The sequence below is a fragment of the Glycine max genome, chromosome 7 (genome assembly GCF_000004515.6).
Source record: "Glycine max cultivar Williams 82 chromosome 7, Glycine_max_v4.0, whole genome shotgun sequence".
In the NCBI taxonomy this organism is placed as follows: domain Eukaryota; kingdom Viridiplantae; phylum Streptophyta; class Magnoliopsida; order Fabales; family Fabaceae; genus Glycine; species Glycine max.
Window position 1 is genome coordinate 10,314,215 of NC_038243.2, and position 21,763 is coordinate 10,335,977.

A 21,763-nucleotide genomic window follows, 5' to 3' on the forward strand; every position below is an offset into this window, starting at 1 on the left:
TGTATTTATATTGAAATTGTTTTTTTTTTTTTTTTGTTTCCATCTGACTGACCCACCTTTAGAAATTGTGCTTGTATAAGAACTAAGAAAATATTATATATATTTACCAAAAAGTACTTTGTAAACGATTCATCCATGTTATTAAACTATATTTGTTAAGCATAACTTCACATGTAAACCAGAAGATATTATTGTAACGTTAATTGATATTACAACGCTTGATATTATTTTAACCCACTAAGAGAGAACCAAGGTTTCTTAAAAGTCCAAACTAAGAGAAAGAAAAATCACATTAGACTGGTAATGTTGCGTAAGAGATTGCAAACTAATATTGAAATTCTAAAGTACTATGAAAACACTACTCTTAAAGGCTATATTTGATTTCAAATTTAACCCAACATGTTTAGCATTGTTACAATTTTATTAGATTGGGAATGTTATTTTCATACGTTGTTCTCATCGAGAATGTGTGTTACGTACCCTCCAACTTGCATGATTGCAACAAACTGATGGAGACTACCATCACTTCTCAAACTCAATGCCGTTGCTTCAGATAAAACATGGCAAGATCACACTTGTCAACTTGTCACTGTTCTATGATTTTAACAATGAATTATGAACCTACCTCAATTTGATTTTGAAACGTCTCGTGCTATCTATCACATATCCGGATTCTCTACTGTCAAAAAAAGCACACATTTATACAATCAGACGATTAAAACCGTTTGATAAAGATCCAATGATTCATAAATTATTTTAGTAAATTCAACTTAAAAAATACCTTTAAAACATTAATCGTCTGATTAAATCAAACGATCCATGTTCAGGACTGCATGAATACAAGTAATCCATATTCCTATCTATCACCTACATTCTACCGGACTGTCATAGAGTGTAGACAATGGCGTCACCGAGTAAAGTAATAAAGTGCACAAAGGCGTATGTCAACATACACATTATGGCATAAATAGATTGCACTTTTAATGACTGACACATTTTCAGCAGGGTACCCAAATTTGTGCTCTAGATTTAAACTTTTTAAAATAAAATAAAATAATGATAAACTCCTCAGGTGCTTTTAGAAAAAAATATCATGGCCTCGTGGGATTATATTACTTTGTTTTTATGAAGAAAAAAATGTTTTTTTATAGTAAGTTCCTGTAAGAGATTTTGAAAAAAAATATATTAACAAAAAAAACTGGGATAAGCATGTACTTAAAATGCATACATTACAAATTAATCTTGAGAATTGCAATTTATTGAAAGCTTTTACAAACCATGGGTCTTTGTCATGCTAAAAAGACCTCCAATATCAATCAAGCTTATGGACAATGTAATTTCTCTGTCATTTAGTCACACGTTTAGATCCTCTTTCTTTTTTAGATAATATAACCAAAAATATAAAAAGATACATATTCCTACACACCATCTCCTTTTTTTACCCCCTTAAACTAAGTGCAAAATTGATTAAACATTTTTGGTGCAGAAACAACACCATCCTAAACTTGTTTAGCCTTGGGCTGAAGTCTTTTACTAACCTTTATTATCAGGAACCACATTGATTAAAATCAGGAACAATGGCTTTTTAGGTAAACTATGGATTTTATCAGACTTCATAAAAATTCAAGATTTTTAGGTAAGCTTTTAGTTTTGGATGCTACTCCTCAAGTTCAACAAGACAGCATCTTCTATTCATCACTAGCTTCATCTCCTATAAATCTTAAACATCCACCTTTTTTTTATCCGTTAAAACATCCACATTTATGTTCACACTTAACAGCCTCTAGAAGGCCAAAAAAAAAACTGAACTCGCGGCTTTTTTCCCCAGCAAAAACAGCAATATACCAGCTCTTTTCTCAAATAATATTCAGAAACAAGAGAGCAAAAAGCAAAAGACTTATTTTCCATTTTAAAAAGAAAAATAAAGAAGTGACACTTTTAATCAATTTATAGAGAAATAAACCCAGGCCCTTTGGGAACTCAGTTCAGCTCCTCTTCGTTTTATCCAAAGAAAAAAAGAGAATTAAAACTAGACCTTCAGTTTTCACTTCAGATGATACAATACAATTGAAATCTAGTGAAAAAATATACCTTATAATATGTCTTCAAATTTCTAATAAACTATCTGTAATTATACTGCTGAACAAGAAGTTTGAGTTACTCGTCAGAAATGCATATCATCTCAATTCTCAACTAACATACAACTATAAATTAGCAAAGGAAACAAATGACATTAGCATATACAACAATCATCACCCCAAGAGTGGTTAATCACAATAGCAGTGGATAATCCAGGCAAACTTTAGCCGCACTGTCAGGGGTTCAAATCCTAGAGTCACCACTACAGGGAAGGCACCTAACCCCCACCCCTGGCTTAAGGGTTAATCCCACAGCATTGCTAGTGAGTATTCCCAGCCAGGGACCAAAAGAGTACATAACAAATTGTCAAGTAGTAACACTTGAACATGCAAACACTGAATGCCAGAAAATATGCACAGGAACATATTACTAATGTAACAGTCTACTAACAGAAAGTCACATACATATGCTGCAACTTTTCATTCCCCTTTAACACAACCCTTCCCGTTTGAGAAACCATATCAACCCGCAATTTCTCATTTTTCTGGTTTACTAATAAACCAAAAGTGAGACCATGTACCTCTAACATCAATTTTACATACATAGATTAGTCTTATAACAAGTACTAGTTTAAGTAACAGACAATAGTTTTATTTAGAGTTCTACTGGGAACTAACTTTACTATTCTATTTTTTATGTTAGTACTATTCTATTTATTATTAAAGAAACTTTTAATCAAGCATAAAGCATGAACTTAATACCAATTCAGATTTGACACATAAAAGTCATGATTTGATTCAAAATAAATTTCCCATAACCAGACTTGCATAAAAAAAAATCCGCCACTATGACAACCATCTTACCTGCACAGTTCAAAAAACCTGTTTCTCTGAAAACTGAACTGCATCTATCAGGAATTTAAAATGATTTGGAGATCAAATTGTTTGGGTCCAATTGCAAGGTATGAGACTTGAATCCCAAATTGGAAAAATGAAATTCAGGTATGGGGTTAAAAGACCTTGGGTCTCCAACTACAATGGCTAGCTTTTGTGGTATGGTTCTACAATGGCCTTATCACATATCGTTCAAAATAGCAATGCTAGGATGTAAGTACTTTTATTCATTTTTGAAAGAAATACAGTAAAAAAGAAAAATATTCTGGATAAAACATTAAACACTGTTTTCCACACTTTCTTTAAACAATGATGAAGCATCCATTCAATCGGACCATCTAGAAACACATTACCATTTTAATGCATCGTGAAGTGTTTTCCCTTCCAACCCAGCTTTCACAGGTCATGAACAGTAGGCATATTTTAATTATGGTTTTACACAACAGACAGCTTGGTATCTGAACAATTGAAGAAAAACATTTAGTTGCAAGTAAAAAAAGAGTTGGAAATAATGGTCAATCACCAGTAGGTTTATGAACCAATTAAATTCTCCTACTAAATATTAATAAAACAAGACCTCATCAGGTAGTTCCCAATCTGAACCAACCAACCGATAGATGAGTTCCCATGTACTACATCCAATAAAGTGAAGATACTAACAAAGAGAGTTAGAAGACAAAACAAGATGTCTAATGAATTTGAAAATTGTTGTACTACAAACCAGCTAAAAAGTCTGTCTCTGGCCAAATACGCATGTATATACATCACAAACAGGCTAAAAGACATAACAGGCCAGATGGCCACAGACTAGATCTACCTGATGGTGACAAACTTGTTGGTGCCATGTTTTGCCCAATAAGTCCTCAAATCAATCGGATTAGAAAAGTTATAACCCTCGGCGGCGAGTTTCTCTAACACTTTCTTAAATGCTCCTATACTCATTTTCCTTCCAGCAATCCTAGCACCACGCCGCTTGGTACTCATAGGCAAAGGATATACCGACATGCCTGTTGTGCAACATGCAGACTGCCAACCACCAGATCCCCATTTATAACACTGTTGCGTTGCCCCGGTGCATGAACAAACTGGAATTGGAATGCGAGAAATATCCATATCAATCCCATTTATTACAATTTCAGTAGTTTTCTTCGGAACCCTTGCACGTTGAACTGCAGGAGCATTCTCATCCTTTGGCGCACGAGGCACCCTCTTTGGCTTCTTAGCCTTGGGAGATTTGGGAACCTTGGGCCCCTGTCTTTTCTTACGAGTTCCATTTGCCTTCTTGACGACAGGTGCTTCTTCCACTGGCTTTTCTTCCTTTGGCAATTCCGGTGCTTGAATCATTTGAATTTGATGTGCTGAAGATGTCTCCGGAATACCACCATAATTATGGTTTGTAGGTATCATATTCATATATTTGTCTCTCTGACTAATCCATGTATCCCTCATGTATTCGATAGGGTATGTAGCTTGGGGCATACCACCAATGTCCCTATGGTGAAATGCCCCATCAGTGCCAGCTAAAACCACAGCATTGCGCCCTCCAATTAAAGGTTTTTCCGGCAAGGATGACATCAGCTGCAGCCCCAGGTGGCTCTTAAACGACGTAGCGGGTTCATAGTAACCCCAATTACGTATGTTAAGACCATTATCACCATCCATCACAACACCAACTGATGAAAATAATTAAAGGAGCACAATGTACACGATGTTAAATATCCTCACAAATTATCCAGGTCCACTGCATTCTCCTAACAAATCAACACAATTCAAAACATACAAAGTTTAATAACAAAAATAGAACCGAAAAAAAAACTACAACAAACAGCATGCAATTTACTGACCTAAAAACTTGCCATTGTTTCAGCTCAGATAAAGTCAAACCAGAAAAGGGGGTAAATTACACAAATCCCATAAATGTAGACATGCAAAACCTCATACCCCAAAGGTTTCAGCTTCTTTGTTTTGATCTAAGATCCATTTTACCATAAAAAAGTGGATAAAAAATCAGATCTTTGGGTAAAAAACTAAACAGATCAACAAAATCTAAGATCAAAATGAAAGTGGGGAAATGAAAAAAAAAAAAAAGGATTTTGATGAAAACCCATTTCAACTATCGAAGAAAAAATAAGAGGGTATGGGAATGTTTGAGCAGAGCGAGAAGGGAGCAGTACCTGTTAGGGTTCTTGGCGTCTACGAATGGAAAATGAAGAGAGCAAAAGGGGAGACAGTGGTCTGCACGCCATCTTAATATCTAATCTTAATCTTAAAAAATTAAAATAAAAACATTTATGAGATTTTAATACTAATATTTTTTAATTTTTTTAAGCTTTTTATAATCAACATTCAAAGTGAAAAGATGTTGACAGGTCAAAATTTATTTCTTTCATTAATGGATAATTAAAAACAAATTAAATTAATATATATATATATATAGTATGAAATTATTAATACATCTTAGTAAATATTTAAAATTAATTTTTTATACTGATATTTAAAATTATTTAAAAGGCACTTCTATTTCACAAGATAAATAATTTAAGAAGGAAAGGATAACGTAAATCGATTTTTTAAACACTTTTACAAACTATAAAAGAATGCATTAGTCATTAATTATTATAATGAACATTCAAACTAAAAAGAAGTTTTGAAATACCAAAATTTATTTCTTTCATTATTGGATTATCAAATGCATAAATCAAATAAAATTCCTTTTAAAAAAATCAAATAAAATTATATATATTACTTATTTATATATTCAACACCTGTTTCTCATTACATCAATCCCTAGAAATGTATCAGAAGAAAGAATTATATATAAACATGTGGCGTATTTGAGTTTAATTTATTTGTTTCATTTTATTAAGCCAAGAATGATTGAACCCAGTTTTATTTTATTTTAGTTTTATGTTAGTTACGATTTTTTTTTTCAAGAGTGTTAGTTAAGATTTTTAAAACGATATCAATATACTTTTATATATGGAAATATGCGAAGTTCAAAAGAAATCATATATTTTGCACATTCAGTAAACGATAGCTCAACCTATAATGTCGTATAATGATAAATACATAAAAGAAAAACTATATTATGTTTTCTCGATTATCAAGTCTTTGAAGGATGATCATCTTCTCTCGTTTATCTCTATTCTATGGTGTTTATGACGGCGCCGCAACGACAAAGTTTGGGACAATGTGGTGAAACCCACCCATGTTTCTAGCAGACTATTAATTCTGATCCGAGAATGATCAAGTGGACGAAGCCCATGCCTAGAATCTTCAAGTGCAACATAAATGCTTCCTTATTTGTTGAAATGAACTTATATCCTAGCTGCATGTCATTCATAGACAAATTTACGGTAGAGGGTCCCCTTTACAAATTATTTACGTAAAAGAGTCAATTTTCTAAGTATTTATGGAGGGGGTCTCTTCTTACGCTGATGCCACCAGCAGGATTGGCGAGATAGGTGTGCCGCCATTGTCAATGGCGAGAAGCTTCGCGACGTGGCTGCATGGTGAGTGTGTCGCCAGCACAACTGGCGAGATGCATGGTGACGTGGGTGTGTCGCGTGGGTGTGCCGTCAGCACGACTGGCGAGAAGCCTCCCCCATTGTGTCGCCATTGCTTCCTCTGAGACAGCTTTAATGACTGAATTTGTTATGTGTTGTATATTTCAACTCTATTGTCTGAATGCGAAGACACGGCACGGTGATGAAGTGAAGTGGTGCATCAACCTCAATCTCAGGTACCCATTCTTTCTCAACCCAACAACTCCATTTTTTTTCAAATAATTCATGTCTACCCAGATGACAATTCATCTTCAGTTTTCTTGGGTTTCTTATGATTTTATATCCTAAGATTGTTTTTAGGAATGCTGAAGCGGAGAACTTTTTTTTGGGGGGGGGGGGTGTTTATTTGTTTCTAGGTTTCTTTTATCTCAACAAAGGTTGGATTTCGAAGGAATTCTTGGTTGATGGTTGATGCTATATCTCATCAGTGTGTTTTATAAGAAATTGGGGTTTTCCCATTGCTTTGTATGTGGCAAGTCATTGCATTTGAGAACTGTTGGAGATCTTCTCCAACACTGTAGAAGGTTGAGAAGACATTAATTGGTGGGTATGGTTTTCTGTGCTTGAGGGATTTAAGCTTTGGATGCAGATTGAAGAGGGCTAATTGTTAAAACCATAACCCCATCAAGGTTTTTGCTTTGTGTGTTTGTGGAAATAGCTCGAGCTGCTCTGTCTATTTTCATTTGGTGTTTTGTTCCATTTACTGTGTTTGGTAGGAGGTTGCTTCATTTACAGTAAATTTGCCGCACCGGAACTTATTCATGGGTCCATTGGGTGGAAGCAGTATAGCAATATGAAGAAGGAAGGAGACAATGTATCTCGCCAGTGGGAGTAGCGAGACAGCTTCCACGTCAGCTATCTCGTCAACGACAATGGCGACACCATCTTCTATCTGCCAAGCACGCTTCTCGCTATTGCGAATGGCGGCACACCTATCTCGCCAATCCTGCTGGCGGCATCAACTTAAGAAGAGACCCCCTCCATAAATACTTAGAAAAGGGACCCCTTTACGTAAATAGTTTGTAAAGGGGACCCTCTATAGTAAATTTGCCATGCAATCGACCATTTCAATGCAGCCAGCCTTTTAGGGGTGTGTAAAAATTTGTGCGGTGAGAAAATTAAACCGAATTGGTTTTTAAACTGTTTTAATCGATTCAGTTTCATATTCAAATAATCAAATTGAGATAAAAATTGAACTGATTTTAAAAAGTTGGTTCTAAATTGAATTGATTTTTAACAAATTTGAAATTGTAGAAATAATTTGGTTAACAGAATTGATTTTGGAAAACAATTCACTCTTCTTTTCTTAAACTAGTTGAGGGAAAAACTAATTAGATTTAAGTTCCATTATAATTGGGCTATTCATTGGGTTGCACAGCTGGGCCTCACCAATGTTGATTTTGAAATGGACTGCAAGCATCTGGGAGTTGCTACGTGCACCCAACAAAATTGCTGGGGCACCCAGCAAACAGTGAATGGGCAATTATGTCCCTCCGAGAAGGCTATTTCCACAAATGATGTCAGCACTGACGGGTTACGTGGCCCACCAGGAATCCCTCAGCATCATCAGCATCTAACCCCTCAGCACCATCAGCACCCTATACGTCCGCACGCATCTCAGGTGCCTCCTCAATCACATCAGGGACATCCTCAGCCATGTCAGCAACATCCTCAGCCGTAGTCATCTGATGAACCCATTGCCCAGTAGGCCTACGCCTCTCGGGAACATCAGCTGCATCATGCTCATCATGTCTATCTCTGCCTATAAGTCTACCTATAGCACGACCTAAACCTCCTAGCCATGATCTGTAAATCATGTCGAACACGTATTTTTTTGGGTTAAAATATACACAACTTTCTTTATAAAAATAAAAACAAGTTTATTTATAAACAAATAAGACTAATTTAAATCAAATTATTTGAAAACATACACAACATAATTTTAAAAAAAATAAACAACTTCATTTATAAAAAAAAAACACAACTAATGTAAAAAAAATTAATTAGTAAACATCCACAACTTAATTTTAAAAAAATTAAAAAACTTCATTTATAAAAAAAACACAACTAAATTATTTAGTAAACATCCACAACTTAATTTTAAAAAAAAAACACAACTAATATAAAAATAATTAATTTCCAAACATCCACAACTTAATTTAAAAAAAAACTTCATTTATAAAAAACCACAACTAATGTAAAAATAATTAATTATTAAACATCCCCAACTTAATTTAAAAACAAAATAAACAACTTCATTTATAAAAAAAATATTTCATTTATAATAAAATAAACAACTTTATTTATAATAAAATAAAAAACTTTATTTATAGACAAAAAAAACACAACTACTTTCAAAATATATAATTAGTAAACATACACAACTAAAATTATATATAAAAATAAAACAAAAATGGAAAAAAAATTTCAAAACATACACAACTTAATTTATATCATATAAAAAATAATTAGTATTTAAAAAAAATTTCCAAATCACACACAACTTTATTTATAAAAATACACTACTTCATTTATAAAAAAAATACATAACTAATTTAAAATTAAATAATTAGTAAAATACTCAATTAAAATGATATAAAAAATAAACAAAAACAATTAACAAAAATAACCAACTTAATTCATACAAATAACCAACTTTATTTATAAATAAAATACACTAATTTTTTTTTTTTAAAAAAACAATATTTAAAAAAAAAACAAACTTCCGGGAGAAGGGCTGAAAGGTCATCCGGAAGAATCCTTCTTCCAGAAAGTTTCCGGAAGAGGTGTTCCGGAAGCTTTTCGGATGACCGGTTCTTCCGGAAGACCTTTCAGTACTTTCGGAAGAACCCTTCTTCCGGGAATCTTCCAGAACACGTTCTTTTGGAAGTTTCGGAAGACGGATCTTCCAGAAGGCGCCACCGTAAACACCCTTTCCCCATTTTTTCCGGCGTCTTCTACCCTAAGGTTCCACTAATGTTCCACTAACCTAAGGTTCCACTAACCTACCCTAAATGCTACAACTATAGTGCATAACAAAACCAAAGGAAGGTTACGGGCACCTACCTCGAAGGCAAATGGGTCCAAGGGAAAAATAAGCAGCGGGCTCGCGGAGAAGGCTCGCGAAGAAGAAGACGCAGGAGGCTCGTCGCGGTAGAGAGAAGAGAAGAAGTTAGAATGCTTTCGCGGAAGAGAGAAGAGAAGAAGTTGAATGCTTCGGAAAGAGGAAAAAAAAAAGCTTTTTAAGTTTTTTAAATGAAGGGTAAAATGACTCATTCAATAAATTGCTGGGTGCACCAACAATATTGTTGAGTGCACCTAACATATCCCCAAACATCTTTTCCACGGTCTCAATTCGAACAGATAGATTGCTGAGCTCTGAATTTAGTTTTATTGTCAAATTTTGTAAGAATCGCATTACTCATATCACAAACTCTTCTTTGAGTTTGGTCTGCATATTCATCATGTCATTCTTAATTTTATCATTGCTCTAAGTATTAATAAAATGATATAAGCATATTTCATTAAAAAAGGAATTTGGTGCATTTTATAGGATAACAGAGAGTATGCTTGTTGATATTTTGTTGCATGAAAAGCGGTATTTAATATTAGTGAATATGACTTAAATAAGACAGTGGCATATTAACCTATATTAACCTCTATCATCGACTATATACTCAAGATCCTTGTTTCACTTCAGGAAATTCAATATATGTCGTAAGCTTTAGAAAGGATAACTTTACAAAATTCAGCCACATAAATGAAACCTATGCCTCACATTGTTGTTTCGTTTTAAAATTAATACCGAAAGTTAACTTTTGTTTTTACTACATTCCAAAATTTGACTCCCACGTTCAAATCTAAGGATATCTAAGATTTTATTTCTTAATTTTTTTTAATTTAATTTTTAGTCCTTAAATCTTTTAATTAATCAATTTCTCTCAATTTTTTTATTATGATTTTTAGTCTCTAAATTTTCAAACGACTAGTTAAGATTCTTAAACTTTTACAAAATTCAGTTTTTATCTTTTAAACAAAAATTTGAATTTATTATTTTTATTTATTTAATAAGATTTTAAAGATTAAAAATTGAATTTTTTTTAAATTTTAGTGACTAAAAAATTTAATGAAAAAAGTTAAGACACCTAGACCTTGGCTAACCAAATAAAAATTTAGAAACTAAAAATCTTAATAAAAAAAAGTTAAGAAACTTTAATCAATCAAACAAAAATTAAAATACTAAAAATTAAATTTCAAAAAAAGCTAGAGATTAAAAAATTTAATTAACCCTAAAATCTAAACTAGTTTGAAAATTTGGGTATGACTTGGTCTAGGAAATTTTTTTTTTTTTTTTAACAAATTACACTCTGTCTCTAAGATTAGCACTTATTACAATTATATCTCTCATATAAAATTGTATTTCTTTTGCACCCCTTTAGGGTGAGAGTTACTAACCATGTTTGGTTTTATTTTAAATGACAAAATTGTCCCTAAACTCTTGATCTTCTTTACTTCCGTTTGCTCAAGTTCAACGATGGCAATTTCTTTGGATCTCCACCCTCCACCCCCACTGCTGCACCCCTTCCACAGCCACCACCACCCTTTGCCGCCCTTACACCGTCCATGCCGCCAGATCTCACCACCACGCCACTTTGGGAGGTGCTGCAGTAGTTGCACAAAGATTTTATGCTGTTCTTGAAATTCTATACGAGCTTTCTTTCGTTCACCGTGTTTCAGTTATCATGTGTGCCCACGAAGAAGACAAGGGCAATTGTGTCTGATTTTTTTCATCAATCACGCATGTGCACGTCACATGACCATTTTCGGTTTAACGGAAATAAGTATGTAACAAAATGGCAACAATAATGGATGTCATTGTAATAAGTGTTAAACACAGGGAGACAACTGTAATTTGGTCTATTCTTTTTGCTGAAGAACCTGGTGTGTTTTTGTTTTTTGTATTGAAACTATTAGACAACTTAGAGGCCCAAAATTCATGAGGGTTGGGCTTTTTGTACGTGGGCCTTACTGGATTCATGATCCAAACCAGCCAGATGTACCAAATTCAATGTTACAAATTTCTGGTCCTCTATTCATTTTAATGATTGATAGTTACATTTTCAGCAAGCTACCCAAATTTGTTTGGGTGCATTTTAAAAGTCTTAAGGTCCCACGTTGGCACTTTGCAGAGTGGACCCCAAGAAAACATTTGTCAGAAGACATTTTCAGTACAAATGGTCATATGATTCAACTTAGTTAAAAAAAAAATACTATTAGTATAAAAAGATATTTTTTTTTTAATTCTTCAAAAGAAAAATTATGAATAATCTAAAGTTTAACTTAACCATCAGTAAAGTTTGATAAAGAATTATTAATATAATCAATTATAATTAGATAATGAGTTAATTTGTTTAAACTTAATTTTTTAAAATATATATATATATATATTTAAAAAAATGTTTTTTAATAAATAGATATGATTTATTTCTTAAAATAATTAGAAAATTATTTATTTTATTTAAATAAGAAATTAAATAAGAAATTATTTATATTTTAAGTAAAATCAATTTAAAAAACATATTAGAAATAATAAAATTTTATTTATTTTATTTAAAAAATAAATCTAAACAAACTAGTCCAATAGTTTATTCACGTGTATGAAATTGGACGAAAGTGTACGTTGATAATTATCTTTTTGGGAAACGTAGATTTTAGTGATACTTTTCTTTTTGGTCAATAACTTAGATTTTAGTTGAAATCAGTAGATCTGCAGCCCTTCCTATAAAGATATGCTCATACCTTATCTGCAAAGTTAATTTAGTTTGGAATATCACACGCACTGCCTCACATCTGAGCATTACTATTTTCCTCTTTTCGGTTATTTTTCTCTTCCTCTTCTATTCTACTTAAATTTGTTTCTTTTTATTACCCCATCTTTTTTTAACTCTAGTTAATTTTTTGGTTCTTTGTTGCTCTGTCCACTTGGGATCATTCCTTCTTAAAACCTGCTAAATTCTAAAGGTTTATTTTTTGTCTTGGAAGGATTTAATAAGATTAATTAAGTTTTTATTCCTTAAAATTTTTTGAAATTTTATTTTTAATTAAATTTTTCTTTGATTGGTCAAGACTATTTAATTTTTTTCATTAAGATTTTTAGTTTATTTCACCTACTAAAGTCCCTCAATCTTTTTTTTTACTAAAGTTTAGTTCTTAAACTTTTGAAAAATTTTATTTTTAACTCTTCAAATCTCATTAAATAAATAAAAATAATGATTTAAACTTTTGATTAGGAACTAAAAATTAATATTTATAAAAGTTTAGAAACCTTGTTTAGTCAAACAAAAATTTAAGGACTACAAATTTTAATAAAAAAAATTAAAAAATTTTGACCAATCAAACAAAAATTTAAGAACTAAAAATTAAATTTTTTTTGAAACAATTAGGATTAAAAAGAATAACTTACTTAATCCTTTTAAATTCATCGAACACAAATAAATTCTTAAAGGCGTTACTCGTGAGTCGTGACACATCTCAAGCTATATCTTGCCAGCCCTAGTACTAACAATTCATGATCTTGACAAAAAAAAAAAAAATCATGGTTTTGATGTAAACTTTATTTTAAAAAAAAAAGAGAGAATGATGAATTCCTTCGGTGCTTCTACGCTAAAGATTAGTTTATTTTGTTAAAAAGAAAGTTTGTATTAGCAATTTCTCAAAAGATCTTTGGGAAAACAAAACAAATATTTTTTATTAAAAAAAAAACTGACTTAAGCATGCATTTAAATTGCATAGTTTATAAGTAGATTGAGGCATGCATATTATCGAAAGTAGTTACAAACAATAGGTCTCTTTTGTTAATCAAACTTACTGATGATGTTTTCTGTAATTTACATCACACCATTTTATCCACTTTCTTCCATACTAAAAAAAATCGATTATCTATCTCTCTTTTCAAGTTAAAAGTGAAAATTGAAAAAAAAAATATGCAGAAGTGTTTTTGGAATAAAAATAATATTTACCTAAATTTATTTAGATTTCGATTAAAGAGACGCTTTGTTTTAAATTTAAAAAGAATTAATTTTGAATCATTAATCATAATTCAATATGTACTTATTAATTTTAACCATAAACTTTATTTTAAAATGTGTATAAACGAGACATTAGGTCTTAACCATAAATTTTATGTTAAAAGTTATATAAACCACAAATATTGAATGATTAAGTATAATTAAATATGAGAAATTAAGTTTGTTGTTAAACCAAATGGACACAGTTTTACCATCACTCGTTTCTGGAAGCACAAATCAAAACCTGGAACAATGACGTTTTAGGTAAAGTTGGTTTAAGTTTATCAGACTTAAAATTTATGAAAAGTTGGGTACTATTATTCAAGGTTGAACAAAACAGCATCTTCTGCTAACCATTTGTTTCCATGTCCAGCAAATTAATGTCTTACATTATGTTAACACTTCACAACCTGAAAGGAAAAAAAAAAAGTTTTCCCATTCCCAGTTTCTTTACATCCCCGAATAGTTTCAAAAACACCTTTTACTTTCCTTTCAGGCTCAAGTTTTAACCTTTCCCTATCTCTCTTACATTTAACCACTCACCACTCACTACACAACTAATACAAGGGAAGGACTCACTGATTTTTCTTTTCTTTTTCTCAACCTGCACTTGACCACACACTCAGCACCAGCTAGCATCCATGTGAACACCACACCCTTCCAATAGCAAAAACTCTCATCTTTCAATTGCATACTTTCTGTTGTGTAAAAAATTTAACATAACAGCATTTCTGTTGCGTTAATTTTAATTTTTTTTAAAAAGAATTAACACAACAGAAATGTGTTTCCATCGAAGAGATTTTAAAAAACAAAAACAAAAAAGTCGGGAGAGTAAGATTATAAGATGTGGAGTGTTTACAAGATGTTATTTTACTCCTCAGAAGTGCACATTATCTCAACTTACATGCTATAAATTAGCAAAGGAAACATATGACATTAGCATACATAACAATCACCAACTAGTAATGTGGAACATGTCAATACCATAAATGCCTATGTACAGCAACATGCAACTCCGGTAAAAGAGTCTACATACAGAATGTCACATTCCTCACTTGTCTACTCTATGCTGCATCATTTCATTCCCTTTCAACCCAGCCTTTTACTTGCCCTACTATATTTTTTCTCACCTTCCTATTTGAGGAACCATGCCAACCTACAATTTCTCATTTTTTTCCTGGTTTACTAACAACCCAAAGTGAGACCATGTACCTCTAACATTAAATTTCACATTTATATATTAGACTAATAATAATTACTATTCACTGCTTCATGTAACAGGACACAATTTTTTTCATACTTTTAGTTGGAACCGACTCTACTATTCTAACTACTAGTCAAAGAGCATAAAACATGCATAAAAATGCTTTTAACTTACTAATACAAGCCATGATTTCCTTAAATTTTTATTTTTATTCAATAACCAGGGATGCATAAAAAATTCTACCACAATGACAATTGACAAGCATCTTACCTTCACTCAATGTTCAATAAACCTGCTTCTCTAAAAACTGAACTGCATCTATAAATGATTCAGCAATCAAAATGTTGAACTAACAATGCTTGGAAGCAGAATACTGTTATTCATTCTAGAAAGAAAAACAGTAAAAGAGAAAATATAATGAAAGAACACTAAATATTGCTTTTACCACTTCAAACCTGTCAATCAAATATAGATGAATCATTCACGCAATCAGACCATCTAGAAACACATTGCAACTTAATAGTGTGTGTGTGTGTGGTGTTTTCAAGTACAACCCAGCTTTCACAGGTCATTAATAGGCATATTCTAATTAGGTATGGCTTTACACAACAGAGAACGGAGTATAATGCTAAACAACAGAACTCACATATTTAGTTGGAAGTAAAAAAGAAATGGATTAACATTCAAACCCTGGTAGTTTCATGAATGGATAAAATTTTACTTCTAAATATTAATAAAACAAGATGCCATCAGCTAGTTCCCTATCAGAACCAACCAATTAACCAAATGATTGAATTCCCAAGAACTAAATCCAAAGAAGTTAAGATACAACATAGGAAGAGTTAGAGAAGAACAGGAAATGTCTCGTGACTTCGAAAATTCTTGCACTACAAACAATCTAAAAAGCCTCAGTCTCAGGCCAAACACACAAATATATACATGATAAACAGGCTGAAAGGAACATGAAGCCAGTTGACGATAGAGTAGACCTACCTAATAGTGACAAACTTGTTGGTGCCATGTTTTGCCCAATAAGTCCTCAAATCAATTGGATTAGAAAAGTTATAACCCTCAGCTGCGAGTTTCTCTAACACTTTCTTAAATGCTCCTATACTCATTTTCCTTCCAGCTATCCTAGCACCACGCCGCTTCGTACTCATAGGCAAAGGATACACAGACATCCCTGTCGTGCAACATGCAGACTGCCAACCGCCAGAGCCCCATTTATAACACTGTTGGGGTGCTCCAGTGCATGAACAAACGGGAATCGGAATACTAGAAATATCCATATCAATTCCATTTATTACAATTTCAGTAGTTTTCTTTGGAACCCTTGCACGTTGAACTGAGGGAGCATTCTCATCCTTTGGCGCACGAGGCCCCCTCTTGGGCTTCTTAGCCTTGGGAGATTTGGGCACCTTGGGGCCCTGTCTTTTCTTACGAGTGCCACCATTTGACTTCTCAACAACAGGAGCCTCTTCCACTGGCCTTTCTTCCTTTGGCAATTCCAGTGGTGGAATCATTTGAATTTGATGTGCTGAAGATGTCTCCGGAATACCACCATAGTTATGATTTGTAGGTATCATATTCATATATTTGTCTCTCTGACTAATCCATGCATCCCTCATGTATTCCATAGGGTATGTAGCTTGGGGCATACCACCAATGTCTCTATGGTGAAATGCCCCATTAGTGCCAGATAAAACCGCGGCATTGCACCCTCCAATTAAAGGTTTCTCCGGCATGGATGACATCAGTTGCAGCCCCAGGTGGCTCTTAAACGACGTAGCGGGTTCATAGTAACCCCAATTACGTATGTTAAGACCATTATCACCATCCATCACAACACCAACTGATGAAAATAATTACAGGAACACAATGTAGTGAATGTACAATATTTTAAATATCCTCACAAATTATCCAAGTCCATTGCATTCTCCTAACAAACCAACACAATTCAAAACACAATAATTAATATGCAAAATAGAAAGAAGAAACGAAACAGCAAAATGCAATTATCTGATCCAAAAACTCACCTTTGCTTCAGCTCAAATAAAGTCAAACCAGAAAAGGGGATAAATTACCCAAATCCCACAAATGAACACATGCAAAACCTCATGCCCCAAAGATTTCAGCTTCTGGGTTTTGATCTAAGATCCACTATAGCATGAAAAAAAAAGAGCAAAAAAATCAGATCTTTGAGCCAAAAACTAAACAGATCAACAAAATCTAAGATTAAAATGAAAGTGTGAAAATGGGGGCGAAAAAAAAAGAGATTTTGATGTGAACCCATGCCATGATTTGAAGAAAAAATACGAGGGTAAGAGAATGTTTGAGCAGAGCGAGAAGGGGCAGTACCTGTTAGGGTTCTTGGCGTCTACGAATGGAAAATGAAGAGAGCAAAGGAACAAAAATGTATGCACGCCATCTTAAAATCTAATCTCAATTCTCAACATTAAAAGAAAAAACAAAAAAAGCATTTATGAGATTCTAATATTAAAGTAATGTTTTAAATATTGTATTCAAATCGCTGAGACAAATGCTCAATCAGCATAGCATAAATAATTAGTATTTACTTAGTAGCACGACACTTTCATCTTCCGCTGCAAATTGCCCCGTTTTAAATGTGTTTTGATTTGTTTTACATTTTAGTATACGATATGTTACAGACATTAGCATGATAAGTCAAATTTCCATTTTAATATAATAATAAATTACTGCATAATATAATTGTAATATACAAGTCGTACATTGATAATAGATTAATGAAAATTAAAAACCTAGTTACTAATGAATTCTGGGTTGTAATTCTAGGGGTAATAAGAATATCTAGAGGATATGCTTGTTGTTGTAAGCATTAATTTTTTTTACGGAACCAGCAGTTAATTTTATATCTGTTTAAAACTCAATTGGGATTGTTAAAAGAAATAAATTAATGGGGATAAATATTTAATGAATGCTAACACTTATATACTAGTATTTGAGTATTTTAGTTTAGCTTGTTTCTGTTTATTTTTTCTGTAAATAAAAGTAATAATAAATTTAAAATTCACAGTAAATAAATATTTTTCCATAAATTATATTGATTTAAATTGTGAGAAGAATAAGAATATTACTCTCTAAATTTTATATTCTAATTTATAATATAAAAGAAGATAATATATAATATTTTAAAATATAATTAACTTTATTTAATTTATTTATAATAAATTTATGAATATTTTTGTAATTTTCTTCAATAATGCGTAAAATTTGCGAAAGAAATATTTTATGTATTTAATTTTAAAAGCTCTCTTAAGAATGTTGAAATATATTAGGAAAGATGAACAAAACAAAAACATTGTTATTATGGTACGTACATTATCATCTTTAAATTTGGTATAAGATGAACAAACTTCAAGTTGCAAAAAGTTTCAAAGTAAAATATCCAGAACCATCGTAAATTTTTTATTCGGTCAAAATTGAACTGGAAATGATCATTTGATTCTATTTTATTGTAATTTACTATTACATTTTATTTTATAAAGATTATTATTAGCACTTCATGTATCCGAAAAGATTTTAGTCATTGATAGTGGCTACTGGCAACAGGCTGGGCCGGTGGAGTTCCCAAAGCACTAAGCACAACACAATTACAGCATTGGGTTGGCTTGGAGCTGTCCAGTTAACCTCACATTTCACATTTAATACTTCTAACTTGACTAAATATAAAGTAAAAAAAAAAGTGTTTAATACTTTGTTATCCATAAAATTCAAAGACAACTAAATATATATTAAAGATTTTAAATTATACTCCTTTTATAAAAGTCTCATATAGTCCAGATACATGTATTATTTTTACTCAAATGATATGATACCATTATGAATATCGAATTTTTATTTTAAATATTTAATTTAATTGTATATTTAATATTTAAAGTCAAGCCTATTGATTAAATTGAAACAGTTTTGTATCATTTGATTCACATGTTTAATAGTAAACAATGATGTATTTATTATTATTTTAAATTAAATTTGATTAATTAATTTAAAAATAATAGTGGATATATTTTTATCTTTCTTATTTTACAAATTTATTCATCTCAAAATAATTGATTAAATCCCAAATTTTTGAATACTCACCTTGCGCACACTTATATTACCCTACGAAAATTAATCATTAATCATTATATTTTACGGGACAATTTTACTAGCAAAACAAAATCTCAAGCTTTGGAAGAAAAGTAAAATATTTGTTGAGGGATAGCAACGGAGAATCTTTACAGCTACCTATAATACATTAGTTAAAGAAATAAAAATGGTTTTCTTATGGGAAAGTGTTATAGATGAATTATTACCATAATTTCGAATGTATTTTTCAATAAAAATATTACTATTCATTATTTTTTCATTAATGTCGTTGAGATTTTCATTAGCAATATTTTTTTATATTTTAATATATTATTTGTAATAGATTATGAAAGTGTTACATGATTTATCGAAAGTTGTCACGTAAAAAAAATATAATATAGAATTACCAATTATTCAATCAACCTTACTTGATGATAAATAACATAAGGATAAAAAAAGAAGTTTTATTTTTTTTGAGAAAAAAAAGAAGTTTAAATATTATAGGAATTACAATAAAAATTTTGTTCGTGAACTAAAAAAAACAAACTATATTTACCGAGAGAAAGGAAGTTTACCCTGTGTTGGGTAGAAATGAAAGAAGATTTTGAAATTTAAATTGAAAAAAAAAATATAAACTTTTTATTTTGTAAAGTTAATTTTTTTTTATATTTTCTTTCATTTCTCTTCATCTAAAAAAAAAAATAAAACATAATAATACGTATTTTTTTTTCAATTTTCTTTCCTCCTATTTTGATTCCCTCTAAACCTTGTGTTTCAAAAATCTAACTAGTACCCAAGCTACCGGAAATCTCGCCTCTTATGTCACACTAGATTTGTTTCCTGTTAGTTTCGTTCTCTTATGATGTCAGAGATCATAATTTGCACTTTTCACTTTTTTTCATTTCTACTTTCATAAAATCAAACACATAAAAAAAGGTCAACGCTTAACTTTTTATTTTAATTGATAGTAGTATAAAGCTATCGTTTATAGCGTGAAAGAATATTTGTTATGAAATATTTAATATATATTTATTGAATATTTTAACTAGCCGAAAATTTTTATAACTTTATATTTTAATATATATTAAATGTTGTATTCTTATTTTTAAACTGTTTCTTAATAATTCTGTCGGGTATTTTTTTTATTTTTAAATTTTTGAATAGTTTAATTGCTTTGGTATTTATATGCAATCCTAGCTCCAACCAACTTATGAGTGATTTCTAAAAATATATATTTTTTATTTTCTTTCCATGACACCCAAATATTGGACTGATTTGTTTAAGCTTAAAATAATTTTAAAATAAGCGTTATTTAAAAATGTTCTTTTAATAAGTAAATAGGATTTATTTACCATAATAAGCATAAATAACTTTTTTAAACATACTTAGAAAACACAAAATTTCTTATTTTATTACAATAAGTATTTTTTTAGAAATAAATTTAAATAAATTCACCCATTAAATAGACAAGGAATGCTAAGATAGACACAGTACATTTCCTTTAACACACCTCCATAAATAAGTAATAGGTTCAAAAAAATTAGTTGATGTAGACCAATGGGAGAAAATATGTGTAGGAAAGTGCGTATGAGAATAGGACCCTAACATTCCTCTTAAATAAATTCGACATGCTTGATTGAATTGGTGGAAATAAAAGCCAAAACAAATAACGATATCCAATGTGCCTTTTACCATGTTACCTGTGGTTATTCATTGATACTAAATGAGAGATGAGAAGTTCTTCAAAAAGGACTCAATTCTTTCCATCAAAATAATTTCACTTTTAATTAAAAATATAATTTTTTTTTTTTTTAAATAGTGTGAATTAGTGGTGTAATGTCTTGAACTTTTCCCCTCTGGTAGTTACTAAAACTAAGTATGATTTCATGCAGTTTCCGGGTCTAATGCAGGATAAAGAAGTGAACAATGGTTTAGGCAATTCTTTTGCATTTTTTGAGAGGATCAACCAATTGCTCAGGTGAAACTACATGAACTGATTTGATGAAAACAGACACATAGAAACTAAAGTATTACTGACAAAAAAAATTTGTTACTAATACTTGTGTCACTAAAATTTTACTGATGATTTTTAAAAAATTACATGCAATTTTTTTATCATTATTGTTAAGTTTTTTTTATGCTCCTGAATAAGGTGACACCTCTATATCAATATGCTTTGAATGTTAATTACTGGCTACATGAAATGCATATGCTACTGAAGCATAGCTTGCTGCTTATGCTATTCAATCCAATCCAAATGTAAAGCAAATTAAAGCAGCAATTCAAAAAGAAAATAACTCTGTGTGAACACTGTTGATTCCATGGACACAAAGAATGGAAGCCACTCCACGCCCTCTGATCTTTAATAATAATAATAATAATAATGCCATATTTATTTGGTGTATTTTATACTATATACAGTACATATTTTTGTTATTCTTTGAAACATAAAACTGGCGTGTTGAATAAAGTTGTACAACTTATCACTACTATTTGCAGTATGGCTTTTAAATAAGACAGTGACATAATAGATAACTTTATAAAATTACAGCAAGACAAATGGAGCCCGTGGCTCACGTTGTTGCTGCCTGATAAATATGATGCTTTTTAATTAATTCAAAAGTTGAGTTCTGTATACAAATGTGAACTAGTTTGATGTTGTTTTCGGTCCTTAACTACTTTGGCAACTTGTGCTTCTCATTTCTCAAATGCGTATATGGCTTTGTGTAGGAACCTTAACAATTCTCTCTTTTTTTTTTTTATGGTATTTAAACTTCTAGTGGACTGACCAAGCCCATAATTTAATAAGGGCTAATTTTCTTGTACCTGATTCTTACCATTTTT

The 21,763-nt window shown here is 31.3% G+C and overlaps 2 protein-coding genes across 6 annotated transcripts; both read right to left on the minus strand.

The window, feature by feature from the left end:
• Positions 1–3,130: 3,130 nt before the first annotated feature.
• LOC100783209 (protein BASIC PENTACYSTEINE2) lies at positions 3,131–17,412 on the minus strand. 4 transcript variants are annotated; one of them, NM_001414700.1, is made up of 3 exons: positions 17,168–17,412; positions 16,846–16,969; positions 3,131–4,723 (listed from the first exon to the last, which is right to left on the minus strand). In NM_001414700.1, the coding sequence occupies exon 3, from the start codon at positions 4,632–4,634 to the stop codon at positions 3,786–3,788; it is 849 nt and encodes a 282-aa protein (NP_001401629.1). In that variant the 5' UTR covers positions 4,635–4,723; positions 16,846–16,969; positions 17,168–17,412; the 3' UTR covers positions 3,131–3,785. The 4 variants fall into 4 exon arrangements, with proteins under 4 accessions (NP_001401629.1, NP_001401628.1, XP_014633402.1 ...); NM_001414699.1 differs by lacking the exons at positions 16,846–16,969; positions 17,168–17,412 and adding exons at positions 4,817–4,942; positions 5,147–5,184; XM_014777916.2 differs by lacking the exons at positions 16,846–16,969; positions 17,168–17,412 and adding an exon at positions 16,659–16,741 and having other exon boundaries at positions 3,535–4,642.
• On the minus strand, positions 15,510–17,210 carry LOC100784091 (uncharacterized). 2 transcript variants are annotated; one of them, NM_001254518.2, is made up of 3 exons: positions 17,168–17,210; positions 16,846–16,969; positions 15,510–16,661 (listed from the first exon to the last, which is right to left on the minus strand). In NM_001254518.2, exon 3 carries the CDS (start codon positions 16,648–16,650, stop codon positions 15,799–15,801), a length of 852 nt encoding a protein of 283 aa, NP_001241447.1. In that variant the 5' UTR covers positions 16,651–16,661; positions 16,846–16,969; positions 17,168–17,210; the 3' UTR covers positions 15,510–15,798. The 2 variants fall into 2 exon arrangements, with proteins under 2 accessions (NP_001241447.1, NP_001401627.1); NM_001414698.1 differs by having other exon boundaries at positions 15,510–16,748.
• Positions 17,413–21,763: the final 4,351 nt, after the last annotated feature.